The sequence below is a fragment of the Dendropsophus ebraccatus genome, chromosome 9 (genome assembly GCF_027789765.1).
Source record: "Dendropsophus ebraccatus isolate aDenEbr1 chromosome 9, aDenEbr1.pat, whole genome shotgun sequence".
NCBI classification, from domain to species: domain Eukaryota; kingdom Metazoa; phylum Chordata; class Amphibia; order Anura; family Hylidae; genus Dendropsophus; species Dendropsophus ebraccatus.
The window spans coordinates 88,705,320-88,724,113 of record NC_091462.1 but is presented as its reverse complement, the minus strand read 5'-3'; the positions used below and the strand labels follow the sequence as shown (position 1 = coordinate 88,724,113).

At 45.6% G+C, this 18,794-nt stretch overlaps 1 protein-coding gene across 1 annotated transcript; it reads left to right on the top strand.

Annotated features, from left to right (window-relative positions):
* The first annotated feature begins 4,602 nt into the window (after positions 1-4,602).
* On the top strand, positions 4,603-17,713 carry UQCRC2 (ubiquinol-cytochrome c reductase core protein 2). Its single transcript, XM_069983788.1, has 14 exons — positions 4,603-4,709; positions 6,836-6,913; positions 7,156-7,305; positions 7,721-7,785; positions 7,865-7,921; positions 8,125-8,249; positions 8,636-8,733; positions 8,866-8,923; positions 9,651-9,746; positions 13,767-13,966; positions 14,172-14,252; positions 15,103-15,179; positions 16,363-16,516; positions 17,398-17,713. The coding sequence occupies exons 1-14, from the start codon at positions 4,677-4,679 to the stop codon at positions 17,479-17,481; spliced, it is 1,356 nt and encodes a 451-aa protein (XP_069839889.1). The 5' UTR covers positions 4,603-4,676; the 3' UTR covers positions 17,482-17,713.
* The last annotated feature ends 1,081 nt before the right edge of the window (positions 17,714-18,794 follow it).

Genomic DNA, 18,794 nt, shown 5'->3' with positions numbered 1-18,794 from the left:
TGCGGGGTCCCCCTTCTCTGTGTAGTATCAGTGTGATGCGGGGTCCCCCCTCTCTGTGTAGTATCAGTGTGATGTGGGGTCCCCCCTCTCTGTGTAGTATCAGTGTGATGTGGGGTCCCCCTCTGTGTAGTATCAGTGTGATGTGGGGTCCCCCCTCTCTGTGTAGTATCAGTGTGATGCGGGGTCCCTCACTGTGTATTATCAGTGTAATGCGGGGTCCCCCCTCTCTGTGTAGTCAGTGTGATGCGGGGTCCCCCCTCTCTGTGTAGTATCAGTGTGATGCGGGGTTCCCCCTCTCTGTGTAGTATCAGTGTGATGCGGGGTCCCCCTTCTCTGTGTAGTATCAGTGTGATGCGGGGTCCCCCCTCTCTGTGTAGTATCAGTGTGATGTGGGGTCCCCCCTCTCTGTGTAGTATCAGTGTGATGTGGGGTCCCCCTCTGTGTAGTATCAGTGTTATGTGGGGTCCCCCCTCTCTGTGTAGTATCAGTGTGATGCGGGGTCCCTCACTGTGTAGTATCAGTGTGATGCGGGTCCCCCCTCTCTGTATAGTATCAGTGTGATGTGGGGTCCTCCCTCTCTGTGTATTATCAGTGTGATGTGGGGTCCCCCTCTCTGTGTAGTATCAGTGTGATGCGGGGTCCCTCTCTGTGTACTATCAGTGTAAGGCGGGGTCCCTCTCTGTGTAGTATCAGTGTGATGTGGGGTCCCCCCTCTCTGTGTAGTATCAGTGTGATGTGGGGTCCCCCCTCTCTGTGTAGTATCAGTGTGATGTGGGGTCCCCCCTCTCTGTGTAGTATCAGTGTGATGTGGGGTCCCTCTCTGTGTAGTATCAGTGTGATGTGGGGTCCCCCCTCTCTGTGTATTATCAGTGTGATGTGGGGTCCCTCTCTGTGTAGTATCAGTGTGATGTGGGGTCCTCCCTCTCTGTGTAGTATCAGTGTGATGCGGGGTCCCCCCTCTCTGTGTAGTATCAGTGTGATGCAGGGTCCCTCTCTGTGTAGTATCAGTGTGATGTGGGGTCCTCCCTCTCTGTATATTATCAGTGTGATGTGGGGTCCCCCCTCTCTGTGTATTATCAGTGTGATGTGGGGTCCCCCCTCTCTGTGTATTATCAGTGTGATGTGGAGTCCCCCCTCTCTGTGTATTATCAGTGTGATGTGGGGTCCCCTCTCTGTGCAGTATCAGTGTGATGTGGGGTCCCTCTCTGTGTAGTATCAGTGTGATGTGGGGTCCCCCCTCTCTGTGTATTATCAGTGTAATGCGGGGTCCCCCCTCTCTGTGTAGTATCAGTGTGATGTGGGGTCCCCCCTCTCTGTGTAGTATCAGTGTGATGCGGGGTCCCCCCTCTCTGTGTAGTATCAGTGTGATGCGGGGTCCCCCCTCTCTGTGTATTATCAGTGTGATGTGGGGTCCCCCTTTCTGAGTAGTATCAGTGTGATGCGGGGTCCCTCTCTGTGTAGTATCAGTGTGATGTGGGGTCCCTCTCTGTGTACACAGTGTGATGTGGGGTCCTCCCTCTCTGTATATTATAAGTGTGATGTGGGGTCCCTCTCTGTGTATTATCAGTGTAATGCGGGGTCCCCCCTCTCTGTGTAGTCAGTGTGATGCGGGGTCCCCCCTCTCTGTGTAGTATCAGTGTGATGCGGGGTTCCCCCTCTCTGTGTAGTATCAGTGTGATGCGGGGTCCCCCTTCTCTGTGTAGTATCAGTGTGATGCGGGGTCCCCCCTCTCTGTGTAGTATCAGTGTGATGTGGGGTCCCCCCTCTCTGTATAGTATCAGTGTGATGTGGGGTCCCCCCTCTCTGTGTAGTATCAGTGTGATGCGGGGTCCCTCTCTGTGTAGTATCAGTGTGATGCGGGTCCCCCCTCTCTGTATAGTATCATTGTGATGTGGGGTCCTCCCTCTCTGTGTATTATCAGTGTGATGTGGGGTCCCCCTCTCTGTGTAGTATCAGTGTGATGCGGGGTCCCTCTCTGTGTAGTATCAGTGTAAGGCGGGGTCCCCCCCTCTCTGTGTAGTATCAGTGTGATGTGGGGTCCCCCCTCTCTGTGTAGTATCAGTGTGATGTGGGGTCCCCCCTCTCTGTGTAGTATCAGTGTGATGTGGGGTCCCCCCTCTCTGTGTAGTATCAGTGTGATGTGGGGTCCCTCTCTGTGTAGTATCAGTGTGATGTGGGGTCCCTCTCTGTGTAGTATCAGTGTGATGCGGGTCCCCCCTCTTTGTGTAGTATCAGTGTGATGTGGGGTCCCTCTCTAAGTATTATCAGTGTGATGCGGGTCCCCCCTCTCTGTATATTATCAGTGTGATGGGGGGTCCCCCCTCTCTGTGTAGTATCAGTGTGATGCGGGGTCCCCCCTCTCTGTGTAGTATCAGTGTGATGCGGGGTCCTTCCTCTCTGTGTAGTATCAGTGTGATGTGGGGTCCCTCTCTGTGTAGTATCAGTGTAATGCGGGGTCCCCCCTCTCTGTGTAGTATCAGTGTGATGCGGGGTCCCCCCTCTCTGTGTAGTATCAGTGTGATGCGGGGTCCCCCCTCTCTGTGTAGTATCAGTGTGATGTGGGGTCCCCCCTCTCTGTGTATTATCAGTGTGATGTGGGGTCCCCCCTCTCTGTGTAGTATCAGTGTGATGTGGGGTCCCTCTCTGTATAGTATCAGTGTGATGTGGAGTCCCCCCTCTCTGTGTAGTATCAGTGTGATGTGGAGTCCCCCCTCTCTGTGTAGTATCAGTGTGATGTGGGGTCCTCCCTCTCTGAGTAGTATCAGTGTGATGTGGGGTCCCCCTCTCTGTGTAGTATCAGTGTGATGTGGAGTCCCCCCTCTCTGTATATTATCAGTGTGATGTGGAGTCCCCCCTCTCTGTGTAGTATCAGTGTGATGTGGGGTCCCCCCTCTCTGTGTAGTATCAGTGTGATGTGGGGTCCCCCCTCTCTGTGTATTATCAGTGTGATGTGGGGTCCTCCCTCTCTGTGTATTATCAGTGTGATGTGGGGTCCCTCTCTGTGTAGTATCAGTGTGATGTGGAGTCCCCCCTCTCTGTGTAGTATCAGTGTGATGTGGGGTCCTCCCTCTCTGTGTAGTATCAGTGTGATGTGGAGTCCCCCCCTTCTCTGTGTATTATCAGTGTGATGTGGGGTCCCTCTCTGTGTAGTATCAGTGTGATGTGGGGTCCCCCCTCTCTGTGTAGTATCAGTGTGATGTGGAGTCCCCCCTTTTCTGTGTAGTATCAGTGTGATGCGGGGTCCCTCTCTGTGTAGTATCAGTGTGATGTGGGGTCCCCCCTCTCTGTGTAGTATCAGTGTGATGTGGGGTCCCCCTCTCTGTGTATTATCAGTGTGATGTGGGGTCCTCCCTCTCTGTGTAGTATCAGTGTGATGCGGGGTCCCTCTCTGTGTAGTATCAGTGTGATGTGGGGTCCCCCCTCTCTGTGTAGTATCAGTGTGATGTGGGGTCCCCCCTCTCTGTGTATTATCAGTGTGATGTGGGGTCCTCCCTCTCTGTGTATTATCAGTGTGATGTGGGGTCCCTCTCTGTGTAGTATCAGTGTGATGTGGAGTCCCCCCTCTCTGTGTAGTATCAGTGTGATGTGGGGTCCTCCCTCTCTGTGTAGTATCAGTGTGATGTGGAGTCCCCCCCTTCTCTGTGTATTATCAGTGTGATGTGGGGTCCCTCTCTGTGTAGTATCAGTGTGATGTGGGGTCCCCCCTCTCTGTGTAGTATCAGTGTGATGTGGAGTCCCCCCTTTTCTGTGTAGTATCAGTGTGATGCGGGGTCCCTCTCTGTGTAGTATCAGTGTGATGTGGGGTCCCCCCTCTCTGTGTAGTATCAGTGTGATGTGGGGTCCTCCCTCTCTGTGTAGTATCAGTGTGATGTGGAGTCCCCCCCTTCTCTGTGTATTATCAGTGTGATGTGGGGTCCCTCTCTGTGTAGTATCAGTGTGATGTGGGGTCCCCCCTCTCTGTGTAGTATCAGTGTGATGTGGAGTCCCCCCTTTTCTGTGCAGTATCAGTGTGATGTGGGGTCCCCCTCTCTGTGTATTATCAGTGTGATGTGGGGTCCTCCCTCTCTGTGTAGTATCAGTGTGATGCGGGGTCCCTCTCTGTGTAGTATCAGTGTGATGTGGGGTCCCCCCTCTCTGTATATTATCAGTGTGATGTGGGGTCCCTCTCTGTGTAGTATCAGTGTGATGTGGGGTCCCTCTCTGAGTATTATCAGTGTAATGCGGGGTCCCCCCTCTCTGTGTAGTGTCAGTGTAATGCGGGGTCCCCCCTCTCTGTGTAGTGTCAGTGTGATGCGGGGTCCCCCCTCTCTGTGTAGTATCAGTGTGACGCAATATACCAATGTATACTATAGATGGGCCCACTATATACACCAGTGGTCTCCAATCTAAGGCTCTCCTGCTATTGCAAAACTACAACTCCCAGCATGCCTGCACAGTGCACGTTGGGTGTTAATGAGCGCAGTTAGTTGATCTCTTATACTACACAGTACTTATAGTGCATGCTGGGAGTTGTAGTTACACACTCAGCACCTCAGAGACAGGACCGTCCCGGGGAGAGCGCGCGCAGCCTCGGCAGTGAAAGGGTTAAAAGGAAAAGGGGGCGGCGCTGAGCATGCCGGGTAAGCGGAGGCGGCCATCTTGTCTTCCTGTCAGCGGCTGAAGGAGACAGCGCGGTCATGAAGCTGGTTAGCAGCGCCCGGTACCTCGCGGTAAGGAGCTGTCTGCGCGTTACCGGCACCTCTGTCCCCGGGCTGTTCACACTGTATCCGGGGACGGTTATACTGTGACTGCAGTGCTGTATTATGGAGGAGGGGGCGCTGCTGGTGGCTCAGGCCTCACCCCCCACTATAGGTGACAGTGTTCCCCCAGTGACCCCGGGGGCAGGCGGACTGTGTGAGGGGGGATGGGGTGTCAGGGCGGCTGCTGGTGGAGGGGAGAGCCGGGCTGTGTGTGAGAATGGCGGGGGTGAGGTGAAGGTGACCCCGCCGCCCTAGGTGACTTGTATGGGGACTACAACTCCCAGCATGCCCCACTCTGCTGGCAGAGACTGATAGGAGACCTGATACTTGGGGGTTATTGCTGAGATGATCTGTATATATGTGTGTTTATATATAGTTATTATCAGTACTGATCCCTCACAGCCTGTGTTATAGATCTGGGCTGTAATAACCTGTAGGCTTCAGAGCTGAAATCTCTATGCTCCACACAGAGCATGCCTTGCTGTGCTGACACCTCTGTAGGACCCCCATCTTCACTACAGGAACCTAATGTATATGAGACACTGCAGGATTAAAGGGGAACTCCATTGAATTGTTTTTTCTTTTAATCAACTGGTGTCAGAAAGTTATACAGATTTGTAATTTGCTTCTATTTAAAAATCTCAAATCTTCCAGTACTTATCAGCTGCTGTATGTCCTGCAGGAAGTGGTGTGTTCTTTCCAGTCTGACACAGTGCTCTCTGCTGCCTCCTCTGTCCATGTCAGGAACTGTCCAGAGCAGCAGCAAATCTCCATAGAAAACCTCTCCTGCTCTGTACAGAGGTGGCAGCAGAGAGCACTGTGTCAGACTGGAAAGAATACACCACTTCCTGCAGGACATACAGCAGCTAATAAGTGTTGGAAGACTGGAGATTTTTTTTATTAAATTATAAATCTATATAACTTTCTAAAACCAGTTCATTTGGTAAAGAAAAATATCGCCGTAGCACCCCTTTAATCATCCCTTATATCTTGTGCTTGGACCCCACGAATAATGAGGACCGGCTCCATGTTCTTTAGTTGAATGGGGCGGTGGCTGAGTACATGGACTGGCCCTATATAAGACTGACAGATAACATTGTGATCTCCATACAGCTTATAGGGACTTGTATATGCTGTACTGCCTTTCTATTGTAGTGGGGGTTATGTGACCCATTCTCATCAATGGGGGGGCTGCATTCAGACACCTATCTACCCTGTGGCTTTTCATTGTCTGTGAATATAACTGGAGCCACACGTCCACATAGGCTGCGGGGTGAATCTCTCTGTGTCACACTGCATCCCCTAATGATAGTACATGAGGTCCGGTTGTTACCTGCATATTGCCAAGACCTGCCAATCACCAGTACATTGTGTCTGGCCATACTGGGCTACTGCTGCTCAGCTCCCACTCACCAATTTACATTGGAACTACATATATCCTTGTGGAAACTGATAGACCCCATTATAAGTCAGTGTGTTCTGTGTAGTGCTGCAGAGTTCTGTTCAGTGAATCTTATGACTGCAGCCTTGTTTTCTGTTTATATAGAAAAACCACAAAGCAAATGTGAATAGGGGCCAACATAATGCCATGTGTTCACTGACTACGTTTTGTGGTCCTCACTGTGTTTAGGCCACTCTCACAGTATGTTGTGCCCATCAGAGGTTTATTATATGAGGATTTCCTCACTATATAAGCATTCAGTGACATGCATGTGTATAGGGCCCCATTGTAAAACGCAGTATATAATAACACTACTTACTGTCTGCTGCACAATTCCTTGTACCTGGTATATAGGAGACTATAGATAAGTTTGTATACGGTAAACATGCGCTGTGTGAAAGCAAAGCCTATTTACCTTGGAAGAGTGATGGCACATGGCACTGTCCATACTGCCATGATTGTTGCGGTCAGCCATAGACTGCTTGGTAATGTCATGAGCAAATAATATCCCATTGTTTTTAGACCTTCAGATATTGTGGGCAAAATTATTGGTGGCCTTAAAGATCCTTAGATGAATATGTCCAATGACAACATTGTAGACCTGATAGTAGCTTTATTATAATACCCAGTAACTCTGCTTTCTTTCTTGCTGTAGAGAAGGCTTTACTCTGCATCAGCAGCTGCAAAGTCGGAGGCTGCCGGAGGAGCGCGGCTTCTGCCCGAGGAGCTTGAGGTGAGGTGTCCTCTGTACTTGTGATACATTAGATGACATTCATTACATCAGAGTTTGCCTTATTGACATGTTGGGATTGGTGACTGGTAATCTCAGACATCTTCCCATTTCATAGAAGAGAGAATACTCATGAGCAGCCTTCTAGCTGTCAAAAGTCAGGACTTCTCCCAATCATTTTGTTGTATTCTGAAGCCGCTTGTAAAAGTACAGTCTGATTTTTACACTATGCTTGGGTTTTACAGGTCACCAAATTGCCCAATGGACTGGTCATTGCGTCTCTAGAAAACTATTCCCCAGCTTCCAAAATTGGAGTGTTTATAAAGGCCGGAAGCAGATACGAAAATGCCAACAACTTGGGTGTCAATCACGTGCTACGCCTGGCATCTAACCTGGTAAGATTTGTATTTCAGGATATCTGTGGGAAAACACAGTACGTACAGTAGTTTTAAAGCTCCATCCACATTCAGCTAATGCTCAGATGCTCACTATGTTGCTGAAAGGCACCCCTTTGTTTTGAGGTAAATCTAAAAAAAAAAGCATTTTTCCTAGCAAAACCTACCAATCGGCAGGTGCTGACCCCTGGCACCCCCACTACATAGTAAATAGACCTAGAAGCAGGTGGCCCAGTTCACTGTGTAGTGGGCGGTCTGTCCTACTGGTTACACATTACCACTGCTGCAGCGAACAGAGACAACTCATTCCTGTCCGTTCACTGTGTAGTTCTGGCGCCAGTTGTACTTCAATGTTACAAGGATACATGGTGATTTGGTCTGCTGTTAACTTCTGTCTATCTTCTTTTCCTTTCAGACTACAAAGGGGGTCTCCTCTTTTAAAATAACCCGTGGACTAGAAGCTGCTGGTGCTGGACTGAGGTTTGCATTTCTCCCCAAAAAAGTCGGCTATTTCAAGAATATAACTCTTTTAAATAATTGTAAAAACATTTGTTTTCAGTGTAACATCTACAAGAGAGAACTTGGTGTACAGCGTGGAATGTCTGAGAGACCATGTGTAAGTACCTTCCCCTTCTCTGGTAGAGTGCACCATGCCCCCCAGCCCCTGGCCTCTCTGGAGAGGGGGGGGGGGCATAGAAAAGTTTATGTAGAATTGTCCTTTCACCTTTTTATGTCAAATTATATTTATGTCAGATTATATTTATGTCAAATGTATCAGATAGGAGTGTAAAAAATAACATATGTCCTAATTTGTTTCAGTGATATTGTAATGGAATATCTCATCAATGTCACTACGGCTCCTGAGTTTAGAAGATGGGAAGTGTCTGAACTTACTGGCCAAATAAAGGTTGATAAAGCTGTGGCCTATCAGAACCCACAAGTTGGTGAGTAGATTTCCTAGGGCACAGTTAAAAGATATATAATTGATTTTTTTTTTTTTTTTTGGAGGTAGTCTAGGATGCCTAAAAGCGAAGCATCAAAAACTACGATGTGTCCAAAGGCCAGTTACACATTTCTTTGTCTGACTGTGGCCACAGCCTGGCTTCAGGTCTTATGTGGTCAGCCAATAAGATATTTCTTGTCCGTTGGCTGGTCGCTGGTCCTATACAGGCTATTATTGGTCTGTGCCTGTCTATGACCCTAACTCTCCACTGAGGAAACTTAAAATCTTCCATGTTTCCTATCAGTTGATTAAAGATTTTTGTCCATTTTGTGGCTGCTCCTCTGCTGATGTCTGATTTACCTACTTAATAGAAATTTTTATCCACAGGTGTGTTGGAAAACCTTCATGCTGCATCTTACCGCAATACGCTTGCTAACTCCTTGTTTTGTCCCGACTACAGAATTGGAAAAGTATCACCCGATGAGGTAATAATCTACAGCACACGTATGTGGTATTAGATATTGCAGAATTGGTATAAAATCATAAAAAGGTGGTTTGTTAGCGTCAAGGAACTTTAGAAATAAGATATAACCTTTTGAAATTTTGTCTTTTTGTAGCTGCATCATTTTGTACAGAATCACTTTACAAGCTCCAGAATGGCACTGGTTGGATTAGGTGTGTATTATTGGGGAAAATGAACCGTCCTCCAGGTTGAGTTCTGCTTTAGAAGTGTTCTCCAACAGGCATGCTAAACTTTAGGCTTACATTAGAAATGCCAAAAATACCCTCTCTTGACTTCCATCACGCTGACATATGGCAGTACTGGCAAAAATTAAAGCACTGCTGTCACTTTAAAAAAAAAAAAACTTTGTCACAGACATGTACAGGGCATTGCCGAGGGTTACTACCATGTTTTCTGCTTTATTTGACTCGTTGCTGGAGAGGGTCTCCATAGACCTACAATAAAGCCCATTTGCAGCAATGAGTGACCTCAAAACCTCCCATAGACAAACTATGGGGCACTGCGGCAGGTGGGATTCAGCGACCGAGAGATCCGCTGCAAAATTCTGCCATGTTTATTCTGTGTGAACATACCTAATGCTTTGTTATCCAATATACAGGATCCTGAAACAAATCAGTCCAATGCCATAATAGTTTACAGGTGATAAATGGTAATATAGGACATTTATCATAGCCTCCCTCTAACCTATGTGTCAGAATCTCTCCCTAGTGTACACACTAAGCAGAGACCATAACAAGTGAGGCTTTCCTGTCTCCGTACGGTGTTTGTTTATTTCTGTCAGACACCGGAGAATTGACTTTCACCATTTAACCTTTATTTTTAGTGAAAGTAAGAATACAGATTTTGCAAGTTATTACAGTAAAAATTTTGCTTTTTCAGGTGTCAGCCATTCTGTCCTCAAGCAAGTTGGAGAGCAGTTCCTTAACATCAGAAGTGGTGCTGGTTCTGCTTCTGTGAAAGCTCAATATCGTGGAGGTATGTGTGTATCGGATTATGATTGACATATGTTTTGTTTCTTCCTTCTCCCTTTAGAACATAACATCCATTACCTTTCAGCCATTGCTATTAGCTGCCTTTTCATTTATTTATTTATTTTTTTATATACAGTGGTACCTCAGTTCTCGAACTTAATTGGTTTTGGAAGGCAGTTTGAGAACTGAGCAGTGTCTTCCCATAGGAAATAATGTAAACGTGTTAAAGGGGTATTCTCCCCCCCCAAAAAAAAAAATATTTTTGCATTAATACATTGCCCACCCGTAGCTTTCCATCTTTCCAATATCAATTCATTATGGATTCTGCACAGTTTAGCTGTTATCTAGGTACATCCACCCTCACGGATTGCTTAGAATCATCAGATCTTAGTCCAACCTGACACGCTCCCTGCTCCTGGCCTGCACCCTCCGAGACGGCATCACGTGTCCTCCTTCTCTTCAATGTGCTGGGTTAGCGCTTCTATCCCAGCTCATTGAAGTGAGGGAGGACAGTGAGACGCTGATAGCTGCAGCTGATCACTGTCTCCCTATCTGAGCGTAACCCCATCCCCTCCCTTGCCCTGGAGCTCACCCTCCCCACACACTGTATCCCCCCCCCCCCCCCCCCCCCCCATCCGGAGCTCCTGTGAGTGCAGCATATCACCGCCCCCCCCCCCCCCCCCCCCCCCACGCGCGCGATCGATCTCCCGGTGGCCGCCCCCCTTAGTAGAGCCTGCAGCCACCGGTGTCTCCCAGTGGATGGGCGCCCGCGGCCCCCCCCCCCCCCCCTTCTCCCTAAAGTGCAGCCGCACCGGAGCTCGCCCGGTGAATGCAGGCCCTGCCGGTGCGATTTCCTGGTGCCGCCCCCAGCCCCCCATCCCTCTCTCAGTAGCGTCTGCCCGCCACTCACCGTGGAGCTCCCCCCCTGTGCGTGATCTTCCACCGCTCGTCCCCCGTCCGGAGCTCACCCCACCACCTCCCGGACGCACAATCTCCCAGCCCTGCAGCTGCCGCATCCCAACTCCCGGACTGACTGTACTACTACTGTACTGTATATGCACTCCAGCAATCTTACACAGTACTGCACGGTAGTGATGAGCGAATACTGTTCGATAGAATAGTAAGGTATTCGATCTATCGAATATTATCGAATAGTTCGCCAAATATTCGATAAGCGGTCAAATCCCCCAGCTTCTGGTTTTCACCTCCAAGTGGTCGAATAGATATTTTTCAATAATCGAATACTTGTTCCCATAGACTTTAATGGGATTGAATATTCGGAAGATATTCGTACGAATATTCGAATATTTCACTATTCGCTCATCACTACTGTACGGTATTAGAAACCTCTCCAGAAAACTCACCACGTACAACCCACTATCCACGCTTGCGAAAACGTTCAGATACTGAGTACTTCATGACTGGTAGCCCAAAAAGTGTTTGAGAACCAAGCAGAGTTTGAAAACTAAAGCAAACTTTACTTGAAAACACAGTTTGAGTTCCAAGCAATTTAGGAACCGAGCAGTTCAAAAAACAGTATCTCAGGTGTTATGTATGTAAGCCACTGCACACTGCTATGGTGGTTCTGGATGGCGTGTATGAAAATCTACTAAAAAAAACTTAAATCTTTAAAAAAAATAAGTCTTCAGACCCTGTCACTTTTTGTTGTGTTTTCGCCCTTGTGCGATAATTAAAAATATTTTCGCCCCTATCATTCTGTATTCAACACCCCATAATAAATGTGAAAACTGAATTTAGAAGTCTGCTAGTTTACTGAAGAGAGAAAAAAAAGGTATTCAGACATTTTACTCAATATTTAGTTTTAAGTAGGCAGCGATTCCAGGCTTCTTGGGTCTGATGCCACAAGGTTTACACCTGTATGTGGGTATTTCTTCAGATTCTCTCAGGCTCTATCAGGCGGGGAGGAGACGGCCAGCGGAGCCATTTTCAGGTCTTCAGCGATGTTCAGTTGGGTTCTAGTCAGGGCTCTCTCACTTAAGGACATTCACAGAGTTGTCCCTAAGCGGCTCTTGTGTTTGGGCTGTGTGCTTATGGTTATTGTCTTTCTGGAGGGTAAACTTTTGGCCCAGTCTGCAGTCCAGAGCATTCTGGATAAGGTTTTCATGAAGAATATCTCTTTACTTTCCCCATCTGGTTGGTTGTCTTAGCTGCTTAAAAAAAAATACCATGATGCTGCCACTACCACCATGCTTCGCCGTCGGAATGGTATTGGGCAGGTGATGAGCAGGGCCTGGTTTCATCTAAACATGATGCCATATACTTTAATTGTGGTTACGTCAGACCGGAGAATCTTGATTCTCACAGTCCTATAGTCCTTTTAGGTGCTTTTTTTAAAATTATTTTTTTATGTGTCTTTTACTGATAAGAGGCTTCATTCTGCCCGTGCTGCCATAATTGTTGAATATTTGGAAGTTACTGCTATTTGCACTCTATCGTTAGAGCACAGTCAGAGTGAATATTGGGTTCATGGTCACTTCTCTTACCAAGGCCCTTCTCCCCCAGTTACTTAGTTCGATGGCGTCCTGGTTGTTCTATACATCGTCTATCTAATTGGGGACTGTGCTGTTAGAAACTTTCAGTACAGCAGAATATTTCTTGTACCATTCTTCATATCTTTTGCTTCAAAATGATTGAGAGAAATAGGAGGTCCCAGAGCTGAATTTCGAGTATAATTAGCTAAGGCTCTGATAACATGCATTTGCATAAATTTCTAAGATTCTGTTTTTACATTCTCATTCTACCATTTTGAGTGCAGATGGGGGTGTATTTATTTAACTTAAAGGGGTTGTCCAGAGAAAATCTTTTTCTGTCAAATCAGCTGGTTTCAGAAAGTTACGTAGATTTTTAAATTAAAAATCTCAATTCTTCCCATACTTATCAGCTGCTGCATGTCCTGCAAGAAATGTTTTCTTTTCAGTCTGACACAGTGCTCTCTGCTGCCACCTCTGTCTGTATCAGGAACTGTCTAGATCAGGAGAGGTTTCCTATGAGAATTTGCTACTGCTCTGGACAGTTCCTGTCTCGGACAGAGGTTTCACCAGAGAGCACTGTGTCAGACTGAAAAGAAAACATTTCTTGCAGGACATGCAGCAGCTGATAAGTATGGAAAGACCTGAGATTTTTAAATAGAAGTAAATTACAAATCTGTATAATTTTCTGAAACCAGATTTCGAAGAGAGGTTTTCGCTGGAGTACCCCTTTAACACAAAACTGCAACATAACAAAATCAGAAAAAAAGTGATGGAATCTGCTGACTTTCCAAATGCACTGTATGTCTTACAGTATAGACACTGTCCCCTATACTTGCTATGCGCATGGGGACTGCACAAAAGTGTATAGCCTTTGTGTACCGCTGTGCCATGTGTTGTGCTGTGTTTTGGCATCTGTTGGAACGCAAACTTTATTTTCCTTGGGTTTATGCAGATTCCTTTGTTAGGGTGCCTTCACACCTACCAGATCCGCAGCGGGTCTCACTTCTGCGGATTTGTAGCGAGAACCGCTGCGGATCCGGTACCATTCACCCCTATGATAGCACATATTCACAGCGGGATTAACATCCCGCTGTGAATGTGCTTTAACCCCCTGCTGTCCGCAGCCCCGCCGCCGCATCCTACAGCCTGCATCTCCCCATCCCCGGCCGCATCCTGCCGCCGAGAGCATAAAGTACCTGCTCGGCCGCCGAGCAGGTACTGTATGCTCTCGGCTGCAGGATGGGGGGATGCGGGCTGCTGGATGCGGTGGCGGGGCTGCGGACAACGGGGGGGGGGGGGGGGGGGGTAAAGCACATATTCACAGCGGGATGTCAATCCCGCTGCGAATATGTGCTATCATAGGGGTGAATTGATACTGGATCTGCAGCTGATCACACTGCGAATCCGCAGAAGTGAGATCAGCTGCGGATCCGGTAGGTGTAAAGGCACCCTTATATTGGAAGCACAATATGTATACAGCCATGTGCAAAAGAAAAATTAAAAATTGACCTGATCTGATCTTTTTTTACCAGGTGAGATCCGAGAGCAGAATGGGAATGATCTCGTCCATGCTGCTGTTGTTGTGGAAGGAGCATCTGTAGGAAGCCCTGAAGCAAATGCATTCAATGTGCTCCAGCACATTCTAGGTGCAGGACCTTACATCAAGAGGGGGAACAACACCACCAGCAAATTGTCTCAAGCTGTATCCAAGGCAACTAATCAGCCCTTTGACGTAAGTATAAAACTGAAGAAGTGGGGGACATAGGGATTGCTTTGTTAATCGTGAAAACCAATGTTGGTGAAGTTGTCCTTATTGTGTTAGTTGATTAAGAGGAACAAGTGACTCAATTTTCCACAATTACAGAAGAGTGGGATGCGGTAATGCTTTTTTTTTTTTTTTTTAACTTTTTTTAAACAAATTAATTTTTATTTTCTAGGTTTCTGCATTCAATGGCAACTATTCAGATTCTGGTCTCTTTGGGATTTATGCAATATCCCAGGCAGCCGAAGCAACAGATGTAAGTGTTAAAGAAGAAAAAAAAGTTATCCCACCAAAAGTACTATAAGGCTATGTTCACACAACATATATTTTCGTAAAAGTATGGCCGTTGTTGGCGATTTGTACCAACGGCCGTGATTAATATGAAAATATACATTACATTGTCCTCTATGGAATCCCCGCCAGAGCGTATACACAGTATACGCTCCGGACGCGCGCTCTAGCGGCGCCGCAAAAGGCTGACATGTCAGTTTTCTGCAGCCGCTATTCAGCCGCACGCTCCATTGTGTGTAGCGGGGAGTTCTAATGCGCTTACATCAGAACCCAGCTGCACTAAAGGTCATCTGGCCGGTACTGCAGTTCCAGCTGGGATGATCTTATCTGACACCGGCTGTTCTGTGTCCCGACCGGGTCACGGAATGGCTGGTGTCATACAATGTGTGAACATAGCCTAACAGTGCATGAATCACAGAGAATAATGAACCTACAGTAGCTATGGTGGAATCCAGGTTTTCCCTCTATTTGCCTAGTCTAAAAAGCTGATCCAATTCACTAATACCAAGATTCAATAATCTTGGTATGACAGTCCTAGATGACCCCAGTGTCATACCAGACATCTCTAGGTCGTTGGACACTTAGATAGCGAAACAACTATTTTAGCCAATCAATGACTGGTTCATTAGATTGAGATTTCACTAATATTATGTAGATGCCATGCTTGTTCTCTGTTATTCATGCTTGGTCCCTCAGCAGCAAATGTTCATGTTCGAAGGGATCTCTGTGCAGTAAGCTCCATGTTAAAGGTAACAAATAGTATTTCCAGTAATAATATAAATATACTCCAGAACCCCCATGTCTTTTTCTTCTAGGTGATTAAAGCTGCAGTTAACCAAGTGAATTCTGTTGCACAGGGCAGTGTCACAGAGGCTGATATTACAAGAGCCAAGTGAGTAATAAGACTGTCAAGGCTGCGTCAGTACAATACGTGATTAGTCCAGTATAAACTGTGCTATACTGCATCATGGAACATATTGGGATCTTTCTATATAATAAGTGTCTCAATCTGAAATGCGTGCACCTACACTTCTTAGGTTCCAGTCATATATGTACTTTTTGTGTTGTAGGCTACAGTTCAGCGAGAAAAGGTATATGTTTGTAGAAATAGACTGAATGTATTCACTAGTATACAATGTTCTGTCAATTAAAGAGTACCTGTAACGAAAAAGTAACGTTTGGCATGTCCTCAGACCTGTCAGAAGTTATTGATCCCATTGGGTCTCACTTCTGAGAGCCGCTGGGATCAGGGGATATAACTGGGGAGAGATTGAAGCAGCCAAGCCATTTACTCCCTGGCCATATTTCCTTTATGGCGGACTTTGTCAATGGTACTCTGATGTAATCGGCTATATCTCCCGATCCCAGTGGGTCTCAGCAGTGAGACTTGGTGGGATCATTGACTTTTGATAACTTTTGACATGACTCCAGTCTTATTTTAATGACAGGTAAACTTTAAGGTTAAAGGGGTTGTCTGATGAGCAGAAGACTGCTGAAGGCTTCTGCTTTCCATTGGTCACTTTCTGAGATTCCACATCTCTAAGTAAGCCTTCCGAGACATGGGGGCGGGCTAAGCTTTGATCTTCTTGTGCCGGCGAAACTGCACTCACACACCATGTTATACAGCTGCCCAGTGTCTCCGGTATTGTGATATCCTCAAGAAAGATGTCAGTAGTCCACAACAAAAATGAATAACCTATTTGGAAAAAAAAATTGCCTTGTGTGGACTGCCCTAATTTCGGTGGTCACTGGGGGGCCATGAATAATGCCAGAGATATTCCTCTAGCTACATAAGGATGGTAAAAGATTCTGTTCCCCCAAAAATAATCACTTTCACAAGGGTTTATTTTATACAAAGCCAGGATTGGGTCCTAAACATTGAAAACCTATAATAGTGATCTATAATAGTGATCTCTAGGTTTTCATTTATTAACGCTAAGTACACTGTAAAAGTGATGTTACTGAGAGCCTAGTAATGTATGCGTACCTAGAGCTGGAAAATGTTATCTGGCCATTGACCCATTATAAGGTGGTTTGTGTATGAAACTGGGGAGTAAAATAACATGTCATTTCAGGAACCAGCTGAAAGCCCATTACCTGCTGTCTGTGGATAATTCCTGTGGGCTGCTGAATGAGATCGGCTCTCAGGCACTGGCATCCGGTTCCTACTCATCGCCAGCTGATGTCATCAAGAACATAGATGCTGTGACCAGCGCTGATGTTGTAAATGTAAGTTTTTAATTCATGAGAATTGTTGCCTCACAGGTTTAACCCCTTAATAACAGTGGATGTTGGTCTTAAGGCAAATTTCCAACTCTTTTATTTCTCAGCCTACAGGACCAAGTAAGGGCTTGTTCTTTTCAGAAACAATTGTACTTTGTAATGACTCCTTTTAATGTACCACAAAAAGTGTGACGAAACCCCCAAAATAATGATGGCGTAAAATTTTTTTTCCAGGGGGGGGGGGGGGGGGGGGGTATGCAATGCACTTTATGGCAGAACTGACATGTTATCTTTAGTCAGTCTGAATACAACAATAACCATGTTTACATAGCTTTCCTAATATTTTACTATTTTTAAAACTTTTTTTTTTACAAATTAATTTATTATAATATGTTGTGACTCTTATAATTTTATTTTCCCACCTATGGGTCTGTTTGGAGGCTCTTTTTTTTTTGTGCCGTGATCTATAGTTTTTATTGGTACCATATCAGTGTAGAATGGAAATTTTTGATAACTTGTTTTTCTGATAGCTAACGTGACAACAAAAAAAGTCCTGCAATCCTGTTTTTGTTTTTTTTTTCCTCTTTTCGTTTACGCTGTTCACTGCAGGAACAACATTGTTATATTTTAATAGTTTGGATGTTACTATATAAATTTTTTTTTTTTTTTTTTTTTTTACATTTTTGTTTGTAAGAGGAGATAAAATGTCCTCTTCAATCAGAAAGGCCTCAGTAATTTTAGTAATTTTCTGACAGTCCAGTCAAAAGTATTTGTGTGGGTTGAAGAAGACATGCTGCCCCTGCAGATCATTAGAAAGTTTTTATCCAAATTTTTTAAAATACTTTTTATGTTCACTGGTTATTTTTGTTTCTTGTTTTTAATTCTAGGCTGCAAAGAAGTTTGTCTCTGGAAAGAAATCTCTGGCAGCTTCAGGAAACTTGGGAAATACCCCCTTTGTTTCTGATCTGTAACGTCTGTTGAGGAAGTCATCTGTAGAACAACCAAATGTCTTGCTAAGAATTGACCAGTGGACCTTTTGCGTAGATGTCTTTCATCTGCACCTTGTAACTCTATTTATGACCTCAAGCCATACACGTAAATGCTGATGTGGAATCGAAGGCTTCAGATAATGATTTACTGGGAATGTGCTCCTGCCTGTGTGTTGGCAGCATAACATACAATAAAAGATTACTGTTTCTATCATTTCTTCCGCTTTTTTGGGTAAAACCTGAGATACATCCACATTATTAACAGAAAGGTTTACAGTAAAGAAGCCTTATTGTGGGGGTGGGTAAAGCAGTATAGTCAGCAATGTTGAAATCACTGTTCAATACTTTTTACCCTGACTTTTACCGGTGGGGGGGAGGGGGTTTGAAGCCCTCGTTTTAGAAAGGCAACTATTTGTGTCATTCATCCTGGGATCAAGTTAACACTGTTAATGTTAAGAATTTTAGGCGCATAAGTTTAACCTTGTAAGGCTAGGTTCACACATGGCTTATTTTTCCACCATGGGTTTACCCACAGAAAAACCACCACAAAATCAACATGTTTTACTTAACGATTTTAATGCATAGTTAACCCTTGTATAATGTAACAGATGCAGATTTTGTAGTAGATTCTCTATGGATAAATATGCCACATGTCAATTTCCATTGCAAACTCGCTGCATTGGTGTAACAGCTGGAAGGTTTATAGGTTTGTCCCATCAGCATTACTCCCCTGTCTGCATGATAGAGCATAAGTACACTAAATGATTCAATGGGGTCCGACCTCTTGAAATCTCGAAAACAAAGAACAGTGGAATGGAGCAGTCATATGTTCTTTTTGTTGCTCCATGGTCAGTCTATGGGACGCCTAAGAAAGCCAGGTGATGTTCTTGGGCATCTCTCTTGGTAGCCCCATATACAATGGAAACAGCAGTAGTGTGCTTTTTGATGGTATAGTATTAACATATTTACATCCTTAGTGGCACAATGGTGGGATGTGTTTTTTCTACAACTTTTTTAGACCACCACAAGACCTGAACCGTACCAAATCAGCTTAGGTCCACATAGATCCCTATGGTAATCTGAGGTGTACCTGAAGTGTTGATCAAACCTACTGAAAACTGCTATAGTGGTCAGCTGTGTAATGCATAACCATAATGTGCATAATGCATAATAACCATAATGCATGATGCACACTGTATCTTCCAGAGTTGGAACCAGTCTAAGGGTCCATTTACACAGAAAGATTATCTGCCAAAGATTTGAGGCCAAAGCCAGGAATGGATTTGAAAAGAGGA